Source organism: Balaenoptera musculus, chromosome 13, assembly GCF_009873245.2.
Source record: "Balaenoptera musculus isolate JJ_BM4_2016_0621 chromosome 13, mBalMus1.pri.v3, whole genome shotgun sequence".
NCBI classification, from domain to species: domain Eukaryota; kingdom Metazoa; phylum Chordata; class Mammalia; order Artiodactyla; family Balaenopteridae; genus Balaenoptera; species Balaenoptera musculus.
The window spans coordinates 29052582-29078041 of record NC_045797.1 but is presented as its reverse complement, the minus strand read 5'-3'; the positions used below and the strand labels follow the sequence as shown (position 1 = coordinate 29078041).

At 43.5% G+C, this 25460-nt stretch overlaps 1 protein-coding gene across 18 annotated transcripts in view; it reads left to right on the top strand.

Moving 5' to 3' along the window:
• DYSF (dysferlin) overlaps nt 1-25460 on the top strand; it is a 233524-nt gene that overhangs the window by 162689 nt on the left and 45375 nt on the right. For 9 of the 18 annotated variants that reach the window (XM_036872978.1, XM_036872992.1, XM_036872988.1 and 6 more), the window contains one exon: nt 6549-6611. The exons of the other annotated variants lie outside the window; for them this stretch is intronic. In XM_036872978.1, coding sequence (XP_036728873.1) covers nt 6549-6611 — 63 coding nt within the window. The remainder of the gene's footprint in view (nt 1-6548; nt 6612-25460) is intronic. 18 annotated transcript variants of the gene reach the window in all.

Sequence of the window (25460 nt, the reverse complement as noted above, 5' to 3'; positions counted from 1 at the left end):
AAGGCCTCACTGTGGGCACCAGCCTTGAATAGCTCTGTTCCAAGTTGTCACCCTCTGTTCCAGGTTGTCACCCCCCTCTCAGCTTCTCTTGATTCTGGCCGCACCCCTGGCACTTGGGGCTCCCAGAGCTTCTGGGCTGCCCGGAGGCAGAGCCCTCCAGCCTGTGTAGGCAGTACTTTCCCAAATGGAAATTGCAAATACACAGAATTCAGCTACACTCAAGGCTAGTACCTTCTGGCCTGGGTGGGTGTTCGTAGCTGAATGAGGCAGCTAATTAGCCCCAAGCTCCGGGCGCCCAGTGCTGGCTCCCGCTTCCCCCCACCCCCACCGTCAGCGGGCCATCTGAGTCTGTGCAGGGAAGCGTAGAGCTTGCCCAGCAGGATTTCCGTTCTGTGTGTGCTGCCCTCAAAATGTCTACAGACTCAGATGGGGAGGGACTCTCTTGGGTCCTGCTGGCTACAAGCACAGCCAGAGGCAGACGGTAAGGAGGCCCAGGCTGGATGTCCTTACAGCGTTGACATGAGTGAACCGGGGCCCGGGGTCTGAGCCAGAGCAGGGGCTGCACTCTTGGTGGGAGCACACGGCTAGAGCTGTGGCCAGGCAGAGGGCGGGGAGCTGGCGTTAGGGCTGGTGGAGGCATGCCCGCGCGGGGAGGGCCTGGGCTCACAGGACCTCAGAGGTTGACAGGGAGAGGAGGAAGTGAGATCCGCCTGCTCTGGTGGAGGGGGTTTGGACCCTGCCCTCATCGAGCTCCCTGTCTGATGGAGGAGACATAACCCTATTCTCAAGGAGCCCCGAGGCCCGCAGGGAGATCAGTCCCAGTCTTCGGGAAGCCCTGTCCTGATGGGGTCTGCTGGGGGCTTGGGGAAAAAGCAATTTTGTATTGTGCTTTTCTCTGAGATCATTGATCCGATTTGGCTGGTCCGGGAAATCCTTCCCACACTCTGTCTTGCACATCTCCTGTGCAGGACTTGGGAGGACCGGGCATCCCGGGGCTGATCCAGGAGGCTGTGGGTTCCAGATCCAGTGGTTTTCCAGATAGTTCTGGCTGGGCTGTTGTCCCCTCGCCCCTTCCCCAGTGCAGATAGGATAGAGGGCCCTGGCCTCTGCGGAATGGAGGGATGAGAAGTCTGGCAGAATTTGGACTTTGCTGGCTCCCGTTTGTCCAGCCCGTGTCTCTAGGCTGCCCGTATCGTTCCCCCCGTGACGCGGCCCCCATCGCTGTGCTCACCAGCTCTGGCTGTGGACCCAGCGGAGGGCTCCTCCCCAGCTCCAAATGCTCTCTTGCCACATTTGGCTTCTGTTTTGGTCCCTCCCGTCTCCTTGCTCAGTTGCCTCTTCTCTGCTGAAGAACCTTCTCGCCATCATCCGCCAGTTCCTGGGATGGGCTGCCACACACTAGAAAAAGATACCCCAGACTTTCCTGATGCTTGTGCCATTGGCTGACAACCACGGCCAAGCATTTCTCCGGTTTTGAGAAATGTTTCGGTGTCCGTCAAGAGCAGCCAGTTCTAGAGATGATCTGAAATGGATGTATGAGGCAGAACCGTCCACTTGGCCTTCTAGGACTTGTAGGTGGGCACCTGTCTCTGGGAGTAAGGAGATGCCTGGCCTCTTGGACTCTTCTCTGGGAAGAGAAGCGGGGCTGGGATGAGATCAGCTCTCGCATGGCAACTCCACAGTGTATTCTTGGTCTGTGTGGTTGTCTTCGTGTAGATTTTAGAGCCGTAGTCTGGGGATGGGGGTAGTGTGGGTGTGTGCGGTGTGTGCGCACATGAGTGTGAGTGAGAGGTGGGGTGGGGGGCTGGGAGCAGATGTGTGTGCAAGCGTAGTGGTGCTGCTGCAAGCATCGTGGCCTTGACACCTAACCTGCTGAGGGCAGGCTGGGGGTGTCCTCAGAGAGGGGCACAGAGGTGTTTCCTTCCGTGTAGTGCTCTGCTTGAGATAAAGGATATATTCATTTTTCTCTGATTGTAAATATATGTCCATTATATAAAGTTTGGAAAATATAGAAAAATAATGAACAGGTAGGTGTTGCCTCCAACCAGGAACACGCTGTGAATGAACTGCTCCCAACGTGGCCTCCTCTGTCCTTCCCTTCCCCCCCAGGCTGCTCTCTCTGTCTCTGATTCTGCCTCTGAGTATGAATCAGGCTGTACTTTTACGTTTCAAACAAACTTGGGGTCTTTGTCGACTAGTCTGCTAGTTCTTGGTGTTCTGATGATGAAAATGGGAAGAGAAGCAGTGCAGGAAGCCACCCAGAGTGGGCTTCCCACCATTTCCTAGAGGGTCTTGAGGCTCATGTAGAGGTGACACCCCCTGCCCATCCCACACATCACCTACCTTCAGGCACCCACCCTTCAGGTCAAGGGTGACGCTTGCCTATCATTCTGAGAGATCACCCTGGGTAGGAGTCTCCTCTTGAAGTCCTCAGGCCGTGGGGTGGGGAACATGTGTGTGTTGAGGAGGGATAAAGAGGAAGAGCGCTCTCGGAAGTCTCCCCTCTGGCTGACAGAGAGAGGAGGGCTGTGTGGCAGATCCAGATGAGATGAACAGAGCGATAGCAAAGCGATGAATGCTTGATTAGCAGGGACACCAAGATCTTGGACTCTGGGCCCTACAAGGTCAGCGTGGGCTAAGTCATCAGGAAAGCTTCTCCGAGGGGGCTGGTGAGAGGGGTTAGAACAGCAGAGGGGAGAGGAGGCCTTTCCTGGTGGGCAGAGGAGCTGGGGCAAAGGCTTGGTGGTGGGAGGTGTGTGTGTGTGTGTGTGTGTGTGTGTGTGTGTGTGTGTGTGTTGACAGCATGTGTGTTGATTGCATGTGTTTGATGGTGTACTGAGTATGCGTGTGTGTTGACAGCATGTGTGTTGATTGCATGTGTTTGATGGTGTACTGAGTGTGTGTGTGTGTGTGTTGACAGCATGTGTGTTGATTGCATGTGTTTGATGGTGTACTGAGTGTGTGTGTTGACAGCATGTGTGTTGATTGCATGTGTTTGATGGTGTACTGAGTGTGTGTGTGTGTTGACAACATGTGTGTTGATGGCATGTGTTTGATGGTGTACTGAGTGTGTGTGTGTGCGTGTGTGTTGACAGCATATGTGTTGATTGCATGTGTTTGATGGTGTACTGAGTGTGTGTGTGTGCGTGTGTGTTGACAGCATGTGTGTTGATGGCATGTGTTTGATGGTGTACTGAGTGTGTGTGTGTGCGTGTGTGTTGACAGCATGTGTGTTGATGGCATGTGTTTGATGGTGTACTGAGTGTGTGTGTGTGCGTGTGTGTTGACAGCATGTGTGTTGATGGCATGTGTTTGATGGTGTACTGAGTGTGTGTGTGTGCGTGTGTGTTGACAGCATGTGTGTTGATGGCATGTGTTTGATGGTGTACTGAGTGTGTGTGTGTGCGTGTGTGTTGACAGCATGTGTGTTGATGGCATGTATTTGATGGTGTACTGAGTGTGTGTGTGTGCGTGTGTGTTGACAGCATGTGTGTTGATGGCATGTGTTTGATGGTGTACTGAGTGTGTGTGTGTTGACAGCATGTGTGTTGATGGCATGTGTTTGATGGTGTACTGAGTGTGTGTGTGTGTTGACAGCATGTGTGTTGATGGCATGTGTTTGATGGTGTACTGAGTGTGTGTGTGTGCGTGTGTGTTGACAGCATGTGTGTTGATGGCATGTATTTGATGGTGTACTGAGTGTGTGTGTGTGCGTGTGTGTTGACAGCATGTGTGTTGATGGCATGTGTTTGATGGTGTACTGAGTGTGTGTGTGTTGACAGCATGTGTGTTGATTGCATGTGTTTGATGGTGTACTGAGTGTGTGTGTGTGTTGACAACATGTGTGTTGATGGCATGTGTTTGATGGTGTACTGAGTGTGTGTGTGTGTTGACAGCATGTGTGTTGATGGCATGTGTTTGATGGTGTACTGAGTGTGTGTGCGTGTGTGTTGACAGCATGTGTGTTGATGGCATGTGTTTGATGGTGTACTGAGTGTGTGTGCGTGTGTGTTGACAGCATGTGTGTTGATGGCATGTGTTTGATGGTGTACTGAGTGTGTGTGCGTGTGTGTTGACAGCATGTGTGTTGATGGCATGTGTTTGATGGTGTACTGAGTGTGTGTGTGTTGACAGCATGTGTGTTGATGGCATGTGTTTGATGGTGTACTGAGTGTGTGTGTGTTGACAGCATGTGTGTTGATGGCATGTGTTTGATGGTGTACTCTGTGTGTGTGTGTTGACAACATGTGTGTTGATGGCATGTGTTTGATGGTGTACTGAGTGTGTGTGTGTGTTGACAGCATGTGTGTTGATGGCATGTGTTTGATGGTGTACTGAGTGTGTGTGCGTGTGTGTTGACAGCATGTGTGTTGATGGCATGTGTTTGATGGTGTACTGAGTGTGTGTGCGTGTGTGTTGACAGCATGTGTGTTGATTGCATGTGTTTGATGGTGTACTGAGTGTGTGTGTGTGTTGACAGCATGTGTGTTGATGGCATGTGTTTGATGGTGTACTGAGTGTGTGTGTGTTGACAGCATGTGTGTTGATGGCATGTGTTTGATGGTGTACTGAGTGTGTGTGTGTTGACAGCATGTGTGTTGATGGCATGTGTTTGATGGTGTACTCTGTGCGTGTGTGTTGACAGCATGTGTGTTGATGGCATGTGTTTGATGGTGTACTCTGTGTGTGTGTGTTGACAACATGTGTGTTGATGGCATGTGTTTGATGGTGTACTCTGTGTGTGTGTGTTGACAGCATGTGTGTTGATGGCATGTGTTTGATGGTGTACTGAGTGTGTGTGTGTTGACAGCATGTGTGTTGATGGCATGTGTTTGATGGTGTACTCTGTGTGTGTGTGTTGACAGCATGTGTGTTGATGGCATGTGTTTGATGGTGTACTGAGTGTGTGCGTGTGTGTTGACAGCATGTGTGTTGATGGCATGTGTTTGACGGTGTACTGAGTGTGTGTGTGTGTGTGTGTGTGTCTGGTGGGCCTGGGAGGCTGTAGGGAACCCCAGGCTAGCGTGCAGGAGGCATCAGGAGGCCTGCTCCCCGCACCCGTGCGGTGGGGTGGGGTGCTGGGCCGTCTGCTCCCCGGCTCCCAGCTCGGGCTAATTTTGAGCCACCTGCTCCAGTTTTAGTCTCTGGGACACCGTGAAGGTGGGAACGTGCTCCCAGAACCGGAGCGGCAAATTATGTCCGAATCCCAAAGGGGAACATGTAATTTCGGAAGCTGGCCCAGACCTTTGGAGCACTATGTTTAGCTTTATTTTTTCTCCCTCTTGCACTGGTGAACTGCCGGTTTCCCTCTCACCTTTCTAAAAACGAACTGTATTAAAAATAACAATAAGGCTTCTGTGAGGCTCAGGATGAGAACCAGAGGGGCAGAGCTACTGCCTGGCTGGGTCAGTCTCTGGGCAGCTGGGGGCTTCACGTGGAGTTCATCTGGTCGATTCCAGGGGCTCGGCCTCCTGGGGAGTCTCCCAGAGCCCCCTGCCCCAGACTCAAAGGAAGAGAGGGTCCCACACTGGCAGCCCTGGGTCCCAGCTGGTCTCCTCATCCCTCCAGCCATATCCCCCAAGCCTGCCTTCCTGGACCGTTTGCTCTCTCTTGAACTGGCAGTGCTGCTTTATTCCTCTACCCTTCACACTTGCTGTCTCCTCTGCCTAGAGGGCATCTCCTGGCCTCATCCACCTAGACTGGTACTCGTCCACCCACAGCTCCATCACCTCCTTTGGGACTATTGTAGTGGCCCCTGAAAAAGTCACCCTGCCTTCAGTCTTGACCCCCACCAAGGCCCTCCTGGACCCTGCAGCCTATAAAGTATGGATTCACCGTACTAGGAGACTGCAGGCAAGGATCTGATGCCAGAAAAGAGTGCAGCAAGGTTTCTGTAGTATAGGGGTGGTGTGTTTATGAGACTCTTAAAGCCCCCCTGGTTTTGGGGAAGCCATATGATGCCCTGGGTTTTGTCCTTGAGGACAGAAGACTCAGAAACCTGCATTGGTTTAGGAATAGTGCCCAAGCAGGGGTTGGTGTGGCTCAGCTGTTAGAAGAAACCACCAGGGATGATGGGGAGCTTGGAGTATGTCTGAGGTCAGGAAGTTTGAAAGGCAGGGAGGGCATGTGAGAGTGGCATGGAGTCAGTGGTGCCAAGGGCAGTGAGAAAGCGGGCACGAGACAGGTATTGGCTGAGCCCCTCCCACGTGCCTCACCTTGTCCTAGGTGTACATGGCCTTCACCTCATCCATACTCGCTGCAGCTCTGTGACAACACAACCGCTTTGTTCCCATTCTCCAGATGGAGATGCCGACTCAGAGAGGTCAGGGGGCTTGTCCAGGGTCACGTAGCTGGTAAAGCAGTGGGGACAGGATTTGGAGCCACACTTGTCCAGCTCCAAAGCACACGTTTCTCCCACAACTTTTGCAGCCTCCCTGGAGAGAGAGCACAGGGTGCCTGGTTGGAGAGCTCTACTTCCTCGGGACCGTGCAGTCTTACCTGAAGTGGTTTCTCTAATCCTGTTGCTAACCAGCGTGTTTAATTTGTAGCTTGCAGACGGTCTGTCGGGCTTCACCCCCACTAACATGGCGTCTTCTCCATCCAGTCGTCATGTATGTATTGTTTACCTATTTGTGGGCACCTTGATTTTCCCGGGGGGGCTGAGTGGGGGTAAGGAGTTAGGAAGGGAACAGAGGAGGTGGGGATGGGAGGGGAAGAAAGGAGTTTTCTGATCCCTGGCAGAAAACAGTTACCTGTCCTGTGTGGTGATGGAGGGGTAGGGAGAAAGCTGAGGGAAGATTTACAGAAACAGACATTCCTGAATTATCTCTTGGTGCATCCTGGGATTTACCTTAATCTTGTTTCCCTGTATGGGGTAGCATGGGCCAGTGGAAACAGGGAAGTCTCTAGACCCTGACCGCTGGGACGTGGGACACAAGAGGCCTCTGTGGGCAAAGGCAGATTGATTTTCTCTACTCTGCCCAGAGGCATGAAAGGTGTGTGACTACGGAACCCTGGCTGTCCCCAGCAGATTCTGAGAGCTCTGCTGGGGCCCACAGTTCACTCCTGCAGTTTCCAGGAGGGATGCTTCTGTCCTCCTGGGCTGATTCCTTAGGTATTATCTTTACGGGTCGAGGGTCCTTCAACATGCACTCATGAAGTCAAGGGGAGCCCCAGACTTGTAGGGGGGACATAAGAGATAGGGCTTGCTGAAAGTTAAACTCCATTCATGGTGCCAAGAGGAGGCATTGCTGTGTTGGGTGTTTTATGGCTTCTAGGCAGAGGCACTCTACATTTTAAATGTTTTCTGATTTATCCATTGTAGAAAATATAGAAAACACAAAAAAGTGTAAGGCAGAAAGTTAAAACCACCTGTGTTCCTACCAGTTGGAGATAAGCACTGTTAAGACTTTGATGTGCCTACATTTTTAGATATCTCTTATGCACATGTACATACTTTTATCTTTTTTTACAAAATCAAGATCATATTGTACTTTTAAAAAAATCTGCATTTTCTTGTACTTAAAATGTATTATGAATGTTTTTCCATATCTTTATATTCTTTAAAAAATGGTTGCAGGTCATTCTGTTTTATGGACATCCATAAACTATTCCCCTATCATTGGACATTTAATTTCTTAATTTCCACTATTGTCTTATTTTTTGTCCCTTAGAGGAGTTATTTTTAGTTTACTTTAAATAGGTCTAGTCCATTTCTTGTTAAGTTTATTCCTAGGCATTTTATAGTCTTTGTTGCTATCTGAATGGAATATCTTTTTTCTTCTTATGACTTTGTATAACTGGCTATTGCTAGAATATAGAAAAACAATATTTTTGTATACTTACTTTGAAACAGACTCTTTGTTAAGTGCCTTTATTACTTCTGACAGTGGTTAATTGATTCGGTTGAGTTTTTCAGGTAGATAAGATTGTCTTCTTCAAACAATAATAAACATGTCATTTTCTAATAGTTATACCTTATTCCTTTTTCCAGAATGACATTTGATAATGGAGTTGCTAGTGAGCAAACTTATTTAGTTACTGATTCTAATGAGAAGGTCTCTGTCATTTTTCCATTATGATAATGATTGGTAGTTTCAGGTAGATATTCTTGATTTTGTCAGGTTGTGTCCTGTATTATTAGTTTATTAATAACTTAAAAATTATATATGGGGGTTTAATATTGGGTTGGCCAGAAAGTTCGTTCGGGTTTTCCCGTAACATCTTATGGCCAACCGATATTATCCGATGGCATTTGGCATTTATCAAGATGATCATTTTGTTTTCCATTGTCCGTTTTTTATATATATATATATACACACACACACACACATATACACACACACACATATATATATATACACACACTCATATATATGTATGTATAATTGTCCTGCATTCCTGGGGTAAACCCAAATCAGTCAATTGGTCATGGTATTATAGTTGACTACAATTGAAGTCCTCTTATGCAGTCAATCAAGATAGGTAGTTGGTTGGCTAATTAAAGTCGGTTAAATAGGGACTCATTAAAAGTCAAATATAAGTACCACGAACATTTCTTTTTAATCATATCCATGTATCTTCATTTGACAATCATTTGACATGTGCCAAGGCCTCTTTGAATTTGGATCTGCTATTCGAGTGTCATGTTGTCTTTCCAGTATAAACCACATTCATAATGCATTAGCTATGATTTTTCCTTTAGGTTTATTAAAGTTTGATGAGCTCTTAATGATAGCTGCAAAAGACCCTGAACATGGAGTTTTTTTAACATTTAAGATCCCCCTCACCTTTTTGTGACCTCACTCATACTTAACTTTCATAATTAAAAAAAAACAACAGCATTAAGTTCATTTTCATAGATAAAATGCCCTTTCTCTTTAAATTCAAATTTATTTTTATAATATTTACTTATTGATCTAATTACCGTATTAGTACAACTGGCATAAGCAGATTTGGGAACAAACAATTAACTCTCGGTAAACATGCAGCTCATCTGCTGGGAGCTGCAGTGGATAAATTAGATTAGCTGCAGGCTTTCATCTGCTCTGGACCTTAGATCGTTAGCAGAGAGAATGGGTAGCGTTTGTTAATCCTGGTTAAGGGGAAGTTTGTAAGGAGAACTTCTAGCATATATTACTGAGTTAGATTTGTTATTATTATATGGGATTTTTGCATCTTTATTAATAAGTATTACTTTTAGGTTGTCTTTGTTAGGTTTTGATATCAGGGTTATAATAGTTTTATGAAATATTTTTTGAAGTATACTCTCATTTCCTGTGCTCTTGAACAGTCTCTGTGGCAGGAGAATGATTGTTTAAAGGTTTGAAAACACATGAGAGCCATTCTTTATGAATATGAATTATGCAAGTTGAAAATTACATGATATAAACATTTTAATAGTCTTGCTTTATGTATAAAATGTGTAATAATGTGACTCAATCTACATTTAAAAAATGATTAACAGTCATGTAATTTAAAAGGTGGTGGCCAAATGAATTGTATTTATGATTTAGCTGGTAAACAGGATACCCATCATCTTTTCTTGAAAATGGTGTTATATGACATGAGTTTTGAATTTTAGAAGATCTTCAGGAATGCATACCTTATACAATTGTATAAGATGCATCTGCTCTGTACTCATTTGTAAGACTGGGCCCAGCACCATTTTTGGAAGGGGATTCTTTGATCATTTTCTACTTCTTCAATCAATTTAGTGCCTTAGATGTCTTCAGATATTGCTTATTACATTAGTATAGATGTATACATATTACTATAATAAAAGAAAATCCTTCTGTATCTGTTCTGTTTTTTATCCTCATTTCTAATTTTGTAATTTATGTTTTTTGTTTGTTTGTTTTTTTAACTTCATTAGGCTTAATAGCATTTCTTCGATTTTATGGTTGTTTTTCATCCAAAGAACCAGCTCTTTAAATTTTTTTTATTCTTCTGTGTACTTTTTTTTTTTTTTAATTTTATTTATTTATTTATTTATGGCTGTGTTGGGTCTTCGTTTCTGTGCGAGGGCTTTCTCTAGTTGTGGCAAGTGGGGACCACTCTTCATCGCGGTGCGCGGGCCTCTCACTATCGCGGCCTCTCTTGTTGCGGAGCACAGGCTCCAGACGTGCAGGCTCAGTAATTGTGGCTCACGGGCCTAGTTGCTCCGCAGCATGTGGGATCTTCCCAGACCAGGGCTCGAACCCGTGTCCCCGGCATTGGCAGGCAGATTCTCAGCCACTGCGCCACCAGGGAAACCCTCTTCTGTGTACTTTTAATTTCTTTTCCTTTTTTATTATTTCCTTTTCTTGCCCAACTGCACTGACTAGGACCACAAGTTTAATATTCCATGTAACTGATAATAGAGAGTATTCTTATCTGCTCTAATTTAAAATGGAATATATTTTTTTGAATTTTATTTAATTTATTTATTTATTTTATACAGCAGGTTCTTATTAGTTATCTATTTTATACATATTAGTGTATACATTTCAATCCCAATCTCCCAATTCATCCCACCACCACCACCTCCCTCCCCCCACCACTTTCCTCCCTTGGTGTCCATGTTTGTTCTCTACATCTGTGTCTCTATTTCTGCCCTGCAAACTGGTTCATCTGTACCATTTTTCTGGATTCCACATATATGCGTTAATATACAATATTTGTTTTTCTCTTTCTGACTTACTTCACTCTGTATGACAGTCTCTAGGTCCATCCACGTCTCTACAAATGACCCAATTTTGTTCCTTTTTATGGCTGAGTAATATTCCATTGTATATATGTACCACATCTTCTTTATCCATAAAATAGAATATTTTTATGTTCCACCACTGAGTATGAAATTTATCATGTGAGTGATTACTAGCTAGCTAGGAGTTTTTATCATGAATGATGTTAAATTTTATTCAGTGTTCTTTATGGATCTGTTGAGGTGATCATATGATTTTTCTCCTTTAATCTGTTAATGTGGTGAATTACATTAATAGATTTTTTAAAAATGCTGAAACAACTTTGCAGTTCTGAAACTATCTATCCTGGTCATGTTACATTGTCTTTTTTCTGCATTGTTGGGTTCAGTTTGCAAATATTTACTTTAGGAATTTTTTTGCATCAATCTTTATGAGTGATAATGGCCTGGAGTTTCTTTTTCTGATACTGTTCTTTTCAGGTTTTGGTATCTAGGTATTATTAATCTTATAAAATGACTTGGGGCATATTTGCTCTTTTTCTAGTCTCTGAATAAATGATAAAAGCTTGACATCTGTTGCCTGAAGGTTTGGTAGATTCATTTGTAAAACTGTCTAGACTTAGCATTCTTCTTGGGGATATTTTAAACTGCTGATAAAAATTTTAAAAATGTTTATAGGACCTTTGAGATTTTCTGTTTCTACGTGAGTTGTTTTTGGTGATTTATATTTTAGGAATTTATCCATTTCTTGCTAAAAATTATTGACATAGTGTTTTTCATAATAACCTCTTACTGTTTCAAAAAATTTTCTTCTTCTATTTATGTTCCCTTTCATTCCTAAGGTTATATTTTATTATTCTTGCCAAAATTTGTCAGATCTGTAAAAGTCTTTTCAGAGAACCAATTTTTATGTCTGTTGATTTAGCTCTGTTGTTTCCTTGTTTTCTAGTTTCTAGTTCTTTTCTTTATTATCTTCTTCCTTCAAGTTTTAGAGAGCTTGTTATATTTTTAACCTCTTCAGTGCTATGCCTAGTTCATCAATTTTCAAACTTTCCTCTTTTCTAATGTAAGCATTTAAAGCTATAGAATTCCCTCGAAGTACTGCTTTATGCATCCCACAGGTTTTGGTAAGTGGTATTTTTGTTGTTTTCTAGTTCTGAGTATTTTCTGATTTCTGTCATATTTCTTTTTGACACCTGAATTGTTTAAAAGTATGTTTTAGAATTCCTAACTTATGTTTTAAGTTATCTTTTTATCGGTTTCTAGTTTAACAGTACTGTGGTTCAGAGAATGTGGTCTGTGTGCAATATTTCTTGACACTTGCTTTATGGCCTAGTACAGGGTCAATTTTTGTAATGATCTTGTGTGTGCTTGAAAAGAATGTGTATTCTCCCAATGTGTTTTACATATAGCATGTCCATTTAGATCAGACATGTTAATTGTGTTATTCAAATCTATTTTCTTGTGATTTTGTTTTGTGTGGTTTATCAATTTTTGAGATATTAAAACATCCTGCTTTGATGTGATGTTTGTTCTTCCTTGTTATTTCTGCCTACTTTTCCTTTATATATTTGAGGCTGTGTTCTTAGGCACAAACAACTGTAGATTTCTTATATCTTCCTAGAGAATTGAATCTTTTAATGATACGTAGTAAACCCCCACTCCTTGCCTTTTAAAATCTCTACTAATGAGTTTTGCCTTAAAGTCTGTTTTGTCTCATGTTAACATAGCTATACCATATTCTCTTGCTTGGTGTTTTCCTGGTATATCTTTTTCTTTTTACTTTCAACTTTTCTGTGATTTTATGTTTTAGGTGTCTCTGATGAACAGCAAATAGATGGATTCTGGTTTTTTTTAGTACATTCTGACATAAACTCTTAATTAGAGAGTTGGACAGTCTAATATATTAATTGTGTCTTACTGATATATTTGGATTTATTTCTGCCATTTTATTCTACTGTCCTGCCTCTTTCTTTTTTTCCTCTTTTTAAAATTTTTTTGGATTGAAAGATCCCCCCCCACCCTGTCTTTTCATTCCTTCTTCCCTTTTCAGTTTCAAAGCTATACATTGTTTCTATTCCTTCAGCGATTAGTATAGAAACTTTAGCATGTATATTCAATTTAGCAAAGTCTAAATTTAATTGGTATTTATAGCCTCCTCCAAAATATTACAAGGAACTTTGGATGCTTTAATTCCAGTCACTTACCAATTTACAAACTTTTGTTCAATATTTTAGTTCTACCTCTATAAATGACACTTTTAAAGCAATATTATTTTTTAAGTAATCGATTTTTCTTTTAGCTATGCCCACGTTGACTGTTTTGTTTTGTAGACTGGTCTTCCTCCTCCTGAGATCATCTTTATTCCTGAAGTAGAGCCTATAGAAATTCCTGTAATTGGGATCAATTCATTATAAACACTCTCACTTTTTTTTTCTATTAAAAAAATTTTTTTTATTGCAGTATAGTTGCTTTACAACGTTGTGTTAGTTTCTGCTGTACAGCAAAGTGAATCAGTTATATATATACATGTGTCCCCTCTTTTTTAGATTTCCTTCCCATTTAGGTCACCATAGAGCTTTGAGTAGAGTTCCCTGTGCTATATAGTAGGTTCTCATTAGTTGTCTGTTTTATATATAGTAGTGTGTATATGTCAGTCCCAATCTCCCAATTCATCCCACCACCCCCTTCCCCCTTTGGTATCCATAAATTTGTTCTCTACATCTGTGTCTCTATTTCTGCTTTGCAAATAAGTTCATATGTACCATTTTTCTAGTGGTATTATATTTGTTTTTCTCTTTCTGACTTACTTCACTCTGTATGATAGTCTCTAGGTCTATCCACATCTCTGCAAATGGCACTATTTCTTTCCTTTTATGGCTGAGTAATATTCCATTGTATAAATGTACCACATCTTTTTTTTTAAAGGTATGTACATTGTTTATTTAGACATAATGTTATTTCCCACTTAATATACTACAACATAGTATAAACATAACTTTTATATGCATTTGGAGACTGAAAAATTCATGTGACTCTCTTTATTATGATATTTGGTTTATAGAGATGGTCTGGAACCAAACTTGCAATGTGTCCATATGCCTGGATTTAGAAAGAGAATGTTCTATTGTTTCACTAGTTTGTTCACCATTTCTGAAAGGCTACCTTAGGATGCAAATAACCCATTAATTCAGTCAATCAAACAATATTTATTAAACACCAAACATACACAGGTACCATTCTGGGCATGAAATACTAAAGTGTGTAAAACAGAGTCTATGTCTTCAATGAGGCTTTAATCTCTTGGGATTTCAAGAAGTGATAGCACTAAGAAGAAGATAAAATGTGGAAACGCCATTCAGAGTGAGTGAGGGGGTTGCTTTAACTAAGGTAGTCACTTTGCCATTACATTTTGATTGTTACTTGAATGATGAGTAGGAGGCAGATATGTGGATAAGGAAAAGCTGATGTCAAAATCCTGAGATGGAAAGAAGCTGGCTGTCTAAGAGGCAGAAAAGCCAACGTGGCTCAGAGTAGGGAATGAAGGGGAGAGTGGGGAGCAGGGGAATGAGTGCATGGGCACTTCAAGGACAGTGGATTTTTTTTCTGGTTATAAAGAGAAGGCTTTGGGTGATTTTAAACTGAAGTATGACAGGGTCTGAATCACACTTTAGAAAGTCCACTTTGGCTTCTGTATGCAGGATGGACTATAAAGGAGGCAAGAGTTCTCAGGAGCACCTGATGTCCCTACTTAAAGATTTGTTTTTCTAGAAAACCAATTTAGAGGCTGTTGCCATAGTTGGGGTAAAATATGATAGTTGAACAGTATTAATGGCAGGATATGTTTTAGAGATAGAACTTGCAGATCCTACCAATGAATTAGATGAATTAGAAGAAATCAAGGATGGTTCTTAAGTTTGAAGCCTGAGCAACTGAATGGATAGGATGATACCATAATTGAGATTGGGAAAATCTGTGGGGAAGTGAATTAGGAGGGCAGGCAGAGAAATTCAAAGCTCTATTTTGTCCAGTCCAGTTTAAGATGCCTGTTAGACTTCAAAAAGATATATCAAGAAGGCAGTTGGATATCTGCAGTGAGAAATGTCAGTTGAGTTGTTCAGTGCTTTGCATTTCAATCTCATTCCTGCCACTCAGAAGCTAGGTATCTTTGGCTGACTTAGTTAACTTTCTGAGCTTCTAGTCCTTCATTTAAAATTGGCATAATGATAATAAATAAAGTAATATTTAATCCCAAATCTCCCGAATCCTAGTCCAAAACTCTTTTCACTCCACGATTCCCTTATTCTCCAGCTACTCATTTGCTGCCATTGTTTGGACATTCTTAGATCATGTAACAGTTGGCAATGTCGTCACTTTGTTTAATTTTTTTCCAATTTTTTTCCACATCTTCTTTATCCATTCCTCTGTTGATGGACATTTTGCTTCCATATCCTGACTGTTGTAAATAGTGCTGCAGTGAACATTGGCGTGCATGTATCTTTTTGAATTATGGTTTTCTCCGGGTACATGCCCAGTAGTGGGATTGCTGGGTCATATGGTAATTCTATTTTTTGTGTTTTGAGCGCCTCTATACTGTTCTCCATAATGGCTGTATCAATTTACATTCCCACCAATAGTGTAGGAGGGTTCCCTTTTCTCCACACCCTTTGCAGCATTTATTGTTTGTAGATTTTTTGATGATGGCCATTCCTATTGCCTGGCAGGTGCGTGAGGGTCAGCCCCAGTGTGTGGGGGGTGGCTTTCCAGGTGTTTGGCAGCAGGCATGTCTCACTTTTTAATTATTGTTTGAAAATATTTTTATTTCACTCTTATTTTAGAAATACTAGTTTCACTGACACTTATTTCCAGTCATCACTTTGAAGATACTATCTCACTAATCTCACTATCTTCTGGCTTCCATTGTGCTGTTGTCTTCCTAAATCTGAGGACTGTTTTTTTGCCTTTTTACTTTTAATTAGTTCTGGATGGTCAACCATTATCTCTTCAAATATTACATATTCCCCATTCTCTCATTTCCTTCTAAAATCCTGATTAGATCTACAGTGGACCTGCTCTATTCTCCATGTCGGTTCAACTTTCTTTCGTATTTTGTGTTTCTTTGTGTTACACACTGGCTAATTTCTGAAGATATGTCTTCTAGTTCACTAAGTCTTGTTTCTAAAGGTTATGTAACCCTGTCTATTGAGTTTCTAGTCCTAAGTATTAATATTTTTATCTCTAAAAGTTCTTTTTTTCCAAATCTTCTTGTTTATTTTTGAAAGTGTCTTGTTCTTTTGCCATATTGTTAATGCCTTTATTTTTTAAACAGTTTTTTTCTTAAAGTCCTATTTCTGCTAATTCTGCTTTCTGTTGTCCTGACAGGTCTGATCTGCAGTTAGTGTTTCTAGCTGACTCTCACTCATGGTGCCTTGTTTCTTATGTGTTTCACTATTTTCGATTGTGAACTCGTGTTCCTTGGAACTTTATCTGAGAGTTCTTTGAGGCCTGGATGAAAGTCACATTCTTTCAGAGAGGACACGTGTTTACTTTTACCAGATGCCTGGAAACACTACAAACTCAGATTCACTTAAAACTAAATGTTTGGCTTGGGCTTTTTGGGCCCCACTGTTAGTTTGCATTTTGGCTCCTTATTTCTCTGGATTTTTGCTTTTTCATTTGCCTCCAAGGATCTTCTTTACATTCCTATCAGCTCAGTCATGCATTTAAAAAGAATTTTAAAGGTATCTTATTAATTAATTTAGGTGTTCTTACTTGGAGGGTTTCTCTGGTCCTCTAGTTTGCCATTTTGCTGGAAATCAGTGTCTTTGTTATAGTTTTCAATTTGACAGTCATGATGTCTTCATGCAGATTCTAGTTCCTTCAGGACCACATGCTCTAACTTCTTGTTTATGGGATCCTCTTGAGACTTCCTGTGACCATAAATTGGTCATTTGTTTTCTTTTGTTTTTACTCAACCCTTTAACAGAACACTTATCTTAGTCCTCATATTGTCCCCCTTCTTTTGAACCTTAATCTTTTCTTTCTGTCCTTACAGAGGGAAGTCCTTGCTTGTCAAGAACCAGGAGCTCCAATGGCTCTTCCATTAGTGCATAGGCCCCCTTCTAATCTCAAACTCAGGTAAAAGGAAGAAGGAAACCGTCTAAGGTTGTTGTAATTTTATCTTGCCAGTTAGGAATCCAGCAGGGTGGGAGAATTAAGAAGGAAAACAGGATCAGAGGCTTTTCTACTGGGCTGAAGAGTTTGTTTTCTATGTTTGTTGGGGCAGTCAGATGCTGGCTGGCTAGGTCCGAGCCACAGTTCTTGCCTATGGAACCCTATATAGGAGTTTCTTAAATAAAGGAGAGCTGGCTCCAGGCAGGGGTGTTACTCTAGGGAAGTTTCTACAGTCTTGGCTGTGTGGACCCTCAACCTTGTGAGCTCAGACACCTGATGGGTCAACTTTCTTAGGGCTAGATGCATATTTTTCAAGTTTCTAAACCAAGGTTACCAATGTATGAGTTTACAGTGAGAAATACTTCTGCCTGGGGGATGTGACCTTGGATAGTGAGCCAGCTTGTGGTCTCTCTATAGGCTCAGCAGTTAGGAAGCCAAGTTGTGACTGGAGATGAGTGAGGAATCAGAATGAGGAGAGAGGAGTTCTGGGATTTGAAATTGAGTATCAGCTGTCCAAAACGGACTGATACCTCCATCTCCAAAGAAAGGGACAGCTTTAGTCCCTAACCCCGGGATCCTGCCCCTGGTGATGCTGGTGTGAACAGTCAACTCTAACTCCTCTTCTCTTACATTTCCAGGACTGATCAGTTCCTTTTTTTCCTGACATAGTCTTTCTCTAGATGTATTAGTACAATCTACCTGCTTACGGTTAAGGCTCAGTGTAGAAGCTGCCTTTCCCTTTGAGATGATTTTGCCTCTCCTTGCTCTGAACCCCTCTGCATTGATTTCATGGTCGGATTCTCCGAGGGCAGCCCTATTTCTCTTAATTCCAAGTTTTGGGGGGAATGCTTCACTGCAGCTTATGGGTACCAACAACAATTTATTGAAAGACTTGGAAGCAAAGGTTTTCTGAGCAAAGGAATCAATGACAGGGTGTGTCTCCCAAGTGAGGAAGTATTTCCAGAAGGTGCCCAAGGTAGTTTGTCTCAGTGCACCGTGCTTGCACCTCTGACCTTGAGAGTTTCAGGGGCAGTGTTTTCACCTTAATAACATGAATGGTTTTTACCTGTACTTTTGTACATATCAGATTTGCTAACGAGGAAGGTACTTATCTTCTCCTTAAAGCAGGTTTCCTAAGGACATTTGGCACTTGTATTTGGCACTATTGGTTTAGCAAGAATTATTGTATGCGCTTGAAAGTAACAAAACTTTACTTCTTTAAAAATATCTCTGGTTCAGATGTGTTGCCAGTGCAGCCTGGCCTCCCCCCACTCCCATTAGTTCTGATTAGGGAGGTTTGATGCCTGTCACTGTGTGTAATCTGGACCTTCCTTTGTGAGTCATTCCTTCTCTCATTTTCTCAGAGCAAATACAAATCGCCCATCCAATGACAAGTGAAGGCACAGGGGAGGCAAGGGGAGGGAAATCAGAGCCGAAATCTGTTAGCTATTTGGAGTAATTGGTTATTTGCTGTGTTTGCTGGTTGGGAAGCAGAGCACATACTTTACGGTCTCTCCTGTTACGGGGGCTGGAGTCACCCGCCGATATTGGATCCTCGTTGCCGGAGCCCTTGGCTCCGGGCGCCTTTCCCCTGCTTGGCATTCCTGTGGTCTCCTCGGGGGTGCACCCCTCCTCCCTCGATGCGCACTGCAGGGGGGACAGCCCAGGGTGAGACTTGTCTGGCGAACTCCAGGGCCTCATCAGAGAGGAAGAGGCCCCAGCCCCCACCTAGCAGCCCTCCCTGCCTCCGCCCCGTACTCCCCTCTTCCCAAGAGGTCTTTCCCCTGGTCCACGAGGAAGAAGCTTCATCTCTTCCCAGAGGGAAATTCTCGGCTTTCCTTGAAAATCTACAGGACAGGAAGTTCTCTCTGAGGTCTAATTTAATGCCTTCCTACCCCTGATGGTCCTATCATCATCCCTGTCCCCTCCCGCTCCCCAGCCTGGGTCAAAACAGTGCTTGGAACTTGGTTCATCAACCTGCCCAGTGACGTGAGCACCTCTCTTACGTTTACTGAGGCATGGGAAACCAGCCTGAATTAGCAGCAAGTTCAAAATATAGAATATTTGAAAAGTAATATGACTTTGTGTATGAAAACTCACACAGTAACTAGAAAGTAGGTTGACTTTGGCACATAGTAGGCTCCCCCAAAATACTTTTAAAATTGAATTTAAGATAGCTAAGATTAGTGTCTGTAGTTTGATGAATGCTTCTGCAACCTTGGGAAGGCCTTCAAAAATAGTTTTTCTCTTAAGTAGATGGCTGGAACTCCTGTCAAGCAAAACTGTCTACGTAAGCAGAACGAAGGTAAGGCAAGTTTTTGCTCAGGCCCTACTGGAATCATCACAGATTTTGAGGAGCGATGTCTCATTGCTTTCTTCATAGGTTTGAACACTCTTCTTTCATTCACCCTGCTGGATAGATTCCATTCGTTTGGACTTTCTGCATGGGTTATGGGGTCATGCTGTCCTCAGAGGACCAAGTCATGGGGCCCCCATACATACCTTAGGCTCCTGAGTTTGGAAGAGATTTTCCACAGGTCCCCCACCTCACTTGGGCCCTCCATCTGGATCAGGCCAGTAGTCAAATTGTCAGGTCCTGACCCTTCTCTGCTCGCCATCTGCTTGACTTTGCCAGATTTCAGGCACACTGATTCACGGGGCCTTTTGGAAGCAATTCAGCATTTTGGTTAAAGGTCTTCCTTTTCCTCCCACCTCTGCTGGTCCAGCTGGAAGTCAGAGTAAACAGAGTAGTGATCCCTTCCACAGACATGGAGGCAGAACTGCAGGGAGTGTCCACACAAGACTGAAAGCCCAGTGTTCCACTCGTGGGGATAATTAAGTGATTTTTTTTGTCATTAGTGTGTAGAGTTCTGCTGAATCAACATGGTAGCTGACCGTGGGTGTAAGTCTGTGTGGTTTGGGGGGGCATGAAACTTTTAGTATGCATGGGGGGGGGTAGGTTCAGAGTCGGGGCGTTGCACGTCTAGGGGTTTGTCTGGTTTACATGGAGGTGTGAGTACTTATATGTTATGTCTGTGTTTGTATTGATGTGTGTGTGAGCAAACAGACTCAGTTTTTAAATCTCAAGACATTAATTAAAGAACTAGAGAATCATCACATCATTATTCCAGTTCTGCAGATGTTGAGCTATGGGACAGCAGCATTGGGGGTCAAACTGGTGATGTTGACAATATCAACAGGAGCGTTTATCATGGTAAACTTTATAGGTCACAAAATATCTTCACAGACACCAACTCGAAGCCTACACTAATCCCAGTGTTGGGTTCTAATATTACGATCTTGATGATGCTGATTTGTGCTAAGACAGAAATTACTTTCAACACAGTCTAGGATGGCTACCTTCTGGTTGACATAGGCAATGAAGGCCTGCTTAAAATTAGTTTTAAAAAATGGAGGTGGGTGTATAGTTCCCTATAGTGACTCCAAGGTTCAACATTGTAACCTTGGTGATAAAGGAATTTGACCATGAACTTTTCTCTTTGATTCAAGTGGTCATCCTGGGGAGAGAACACAAGCGATACCCCCTGCCTTCCCCAACTTTCCTAACTTCACAGGAAGTCAGGCTTGGAATGATTGTTGTCAATTTTGCCATCCATATTCATGAAATGCGTCAGGCTTACTGAATGAAAATGGGAGATTAAATGGTCTGAATGTGCCGTGCTGATTTGGGTCTTCAGAGGGATTAGGGTGCCCATTAGACTGGATCAAGCCTGGAGAAGCATGTCTTTGTTACATGGCTCTGGTTGCTCAGGAACTGAATGTTGGCTATTAGCTGAAATTGGAGAGGCCGCCAGTCCGTGCCTTGATCAGACTTACTTGCTTGGCTGGCTGAATGGTGAGGGACCTTGAACCTTGGGCACGGGGAAATAAAGCTTTAATGGCCAGACTTCTTGCTAAAGCCTGAGGTGACACTTCAACAATCAAGCCATTTGCATTTGTTTCTCCTCTTTGTCGTGTACCAAGACTAGATGCTTAGCTATTACAAAATGAGGTCAAGAGCACACTTCGAATTAGAGAGTGTACGACCATTTCCCTTTTGGAGCTTTGGATTATCGGATTCCACTAACACCAGAGGGTGGCTTGGCTTTGGCACATCTGGGATAAGACATGGGAGGACCGTCCTGTTTCTGTGGGGCTCATTCTCATGGGGGGCTAACTTATTCTTGGGCTTCTTGAGGAAGGGAAGGAAGAAGTGGGCATGAAGTAACTCCATCAGAAGCCAGGTTAGTGAAATAGCAGGAATGATATTTTCAAGTCACATCTGTGAGCGTGTTGAAAATATAACTTTATTTTTCTGTAATTCAACTTAATCTCTCTTTTGAGCTCACATTTTTCCTGGCAGAAAAGTCCTGGTAACTTCAACCATTTAGGTTTAAGCTTTAGTTAGTTTTGGATTTTTCTTCCTTGTCCTCATGCCTGGGAGGCAGCTGAATTCCGGGTTGGGCTTCCATAAGGTCATGACCTCCACAGGAAGGGACCCCTGGTCACTAGTGTGTGTGCACCCTGGATCTATTGGGCACACAGACCAAACAGACTATATCTCATTAACTCGACCAGAAGGCCCTTTCAGGTGTCCCAGCTCTCTCTCTCGACTACCTTTCAAGCCTTTCTGGGGAGCGCGGTACCATTCGGCAGCTCCTTTGTGACACTCCGGGGTCTACAGGAAATGACGAGGACTCCCTCAGGCTCTCTCTCCCATGACTCCCATGCAGTCGTCTTCTGTCAAGTGCCATATGCCCCAAATTCTCTGGCAATCTCTGGATGGCTGCTGTTTACCAGATCTCCAAGGTTACGGAGGGGTCTATGCCATGTACACTTTGGGGCTAACCTGTGGCGGAGGGTGTGGGGATGCCTTACCAGAAACCCTCACAGACGCTGGTTCTTGCTTCCTCTCCCACTCTACTCTTTCATCTCCTCTGTAAATAGCGGGAGAAGGGCTGGAAAGAACATCCTCTTAAACCTATTTTTTTAATGGCATATTATCTGCTTTAGGAAATTTAAAAGCCAAGGATCCTGCCTCCCCACCCCCCGCTGTCTAGGCATTCATATATCCGTCAGATATTTACTGGCCTCCAAATATGTGCCAGGCAATGTTCTAAGGATTGGAGGTATAGCATTAAAAAAGATAAAGATCTCTGCCATCATGGGACATAATAAACAAGTACCTAAATGAAATATATGGTGTGTCTGATGGTGATAATTGCTAGGGAGAAAAAGCAAGGAAGGGGGAATGAGAATTGCTGGGAGGGTGATGGTGATTTAAAATATGGTGAATAAGGAGGGGAAAACAGATCGTAGTTAGTCAAGACTTGAAGGAGGTGATGAAGTGACCCAGGGGAGGAATAGACTTCCTGCCATGGGAGGAGCATGAGGGCTCTGGCGATGTTCGATGTTCGCAGACTGGGAAGGCCACCGGGACGGGAGCAGTGTGAGTGAGGAAGCAATGGAAGGACGTGAGGTGGGGGAGGCGTGAGGGCCTGATCACGAGAGACTTTAGCTTGCTGTTGTTGTGAGGGCTTTGGCCTTATTCCAAGCGAGTTGGCAAATCACTGGATTTGCACAGAGAGGCGATATGTTCCGATGTGTGTGGCTGTCGTATTGAGAATAGATTTGGGGACAAGGGTGAAGGCAGGGAGGCCAGTTAGAAGACTGGTGCAGCTCAGAATGGGAGAAAATATTTGCAAACGAAGCAACTGACAAAGGATTAATCTCCAAAATTTACAAGCAGCTCAGGCAGCTCAATATCAAAAGAACAAACAACCCAATCCAAAAATGGGCAGAAGACCTAAATAGACATTTCTCCAAAGAAGACATACAGATGGCCAAGAAGCACATGAAAGGATGCTCAACATCACTAATCATTAGAGAAATGCAAATCAAAACTACAATGAGGTATCACCTCACACCAGTCAGAATGGCCATCATCAAAAAATCTACAAACAATAAATGCTGGAGAGGGTGTGGAGAAAAGGGAACCCTCTTGCACTGTTGGTGGGAATGTAAATTGATCCAGCCACTATGGAGAACAGTATGGATGTTCCTTAAAAAACTAAAAGTAGAACTACCATACGACCCAGCAATCCCACTCCTGGGCATATACCCTGAGAAAACCATAATTCAAAAAGAGTCATGTACCACAATGTTCACTGCAGCACTATTTACAATAAACAGGACATGGAAGCAACCTAAGTGTCCATTGACAGATGAATGGATAAGAAGATGTGGCACATATATACAATGGAATATTACTCAGCCATAAAAAGAAACGAAACTGAGTTATTTGTAGTGAGGTGGATGGACCTAGAGTCTGTCACACAGAGTGAAGTAAGTCAGAAAGAGAAAAACAAATACCATATGCTAACACATATATATGGAATCTAAAAAAAAAAAAAAAAAAAGTGGTTCTGAAGAACCTAGGGGCAGGACAGGAATAAAGACACAGATGTAGAGAATGGACTTGAGGACACGGGGAGGGGGAAGGGTAAGCTGGGACAAAGTGAGAGAGTGGCATGGACATATATACACTACCAAATGTAAAATTGATAGCTAGTGGGAAGCAGCTGCATAGCACAGGGAGATCAGCTCGGTGCTTTGTGACCACCTAGAGGGGTGGGGTAGGGAGGGTGGGAGGGAGGGAGATGCAAGAGGGAGGAGATATGGGAATGTATGTATATGTATAACTGATTCACTCTGTTATAAAGCAGAAACTAACACACCATTGTAGAGCAATTATACTCCAATAAAGATGTTAAAAAAAAAAACAAAACCCAAAAAACTATCCAGACGATGGGGACCAGGCCCGTGGTGATAGGGGAGAATCGGTCTGATTCTGAGTATGTACTGAAGGTGGCGCCAACAGGATTCACCGATGGATGGAATGTGGGGCATGAGGAAGAGTCCAAAGTGACTGCGGGGGTTTTGACTTGAGCATCTGGAAGGACGGAGTTGCACTTGCTTATAAGAGGAAGACTGGAAGGAGCAGGTGGGTGGGTGGGAGGTGTGAGTAGGAATTGGATTCTGGAGATGGCACATTCGAGAAGCTTATTAGATGTCTAGTCGGAGATGTTAAACAGGCAGCTGGAGTTCAGAGGAGTCATGCAGGTTGGAGAGAGCTCCACGTGGGGTTCCTCAGTGTATATGTTATTTAAAGACATCAGACTCGAGGGGAACCCCAAGAGAGTAAGAGTGGATGGGGAGGAGAAGGGGTCTGAGCCTGGAGCCATGGGCCACTCAGATGATCAAAGCACAGGTGACAAGGAGGAATCAACAGAGACTGAGAAGGCGTGGCCAGTAGGGTGGGAGGACCACAGCCGTGATGCTCTGTAAGGCAAGGGGGATGTTTCAAAGACAGGAAGTGACTGCCTCTATCAAATACTGCTGCTGGTTGATTTTTGAGACCTGAGTCCTCGGTGACCTTGACAGGCAACTTGCGGTGGAGCAGAGAGAATGGAAAAACAAGAATTAGAGACAAGTGTAGACAACTCTAGGCGTTTTTCTGTAAAAGGAAGAAAAGAAAGTAGGTGGGAGCCAAAAGTGCTGTTTGAGAGTTTTCTTTTTAAATGATGGGGGACTAGTGTCACATGTTTGAACGCCAATGGGAATGATCCAGTAGAGAGGGAAGCGTGATGACACAGGAGAGGGGGAAGAGGATCACGTCCTTGAATGGGTCAGAGGGCATGAGTGCAGGGGTGGCCTTGGGTCGGGGTGCAAGCAGAGCACCTTCGTAACAAGAGGGAGGGCAGGTGTGGTGCCGGTGCTGGTGGGCTTGCAGGGGGTGGGGTCTCTTCTGATTGCTTCTGTTCTAAGAGAAAGAGGAAGCAGGGTCACTGGCCCAGAGTGACGACAGGGAGGAGGTGTTAGAGGGCTGAGAGGAAAAGAGAAGGTGTGGAATGCTCGTGTCCGGCGGGGGGAGAGCAGAGGACCAGGGAGTTGAGATGGAGTGGACGACAGCAATGGACCCACTTGAGGCTGTGACATGAACTTGGAGTGAGACCAGCCTCTGGTTTGCTATTTTTCAGCCACGTTGGATGTGATGGGGGAAGAGCTGGGTTTAAACCTAGGTTTGGTTGGCCAGAAATACAATGGAGCAAGAGAGGGCCAAGGGAATTTAGAAGTGGGGAAGGGCAAAGAGGCCAAATATAAACTAGCTAGGATGTAAATTATGATTCTGCTGCATGTATCATTTCTGTCAAGAATGAGGACGGTTAGAAGAGGACTTACCTGCAGGATGCAGGGAGAAAAGGGGGACTGAAGTCACTGAGCAGCCGGCCGGCTAGCTGGGGTTACCAGGGGTTAGGAAAGTCACCAGCCCTGCTCCTCACCAGTGTGTCTGCTTAAGAAGAACCAGCCATAGAAATCACCTGGAACTTGGAGGGGGGAGGAAATTACAGCTGAGAGTTCCCGGGCAAAGTTGAGTGTGGTAAGACTTAAGTCCTATTTGGTGGTCAATTGCTAGTTCTTTAAAAAAAAAAAAAAAAAAAACTTTAAATTCCTTAAAATAAATACTTGAGATTTCTGCTTTTGTTCTTCTGTTAGAGGTTATATGCTTGTATTTTATCATCTGTTCTTTTTTATTTTAACA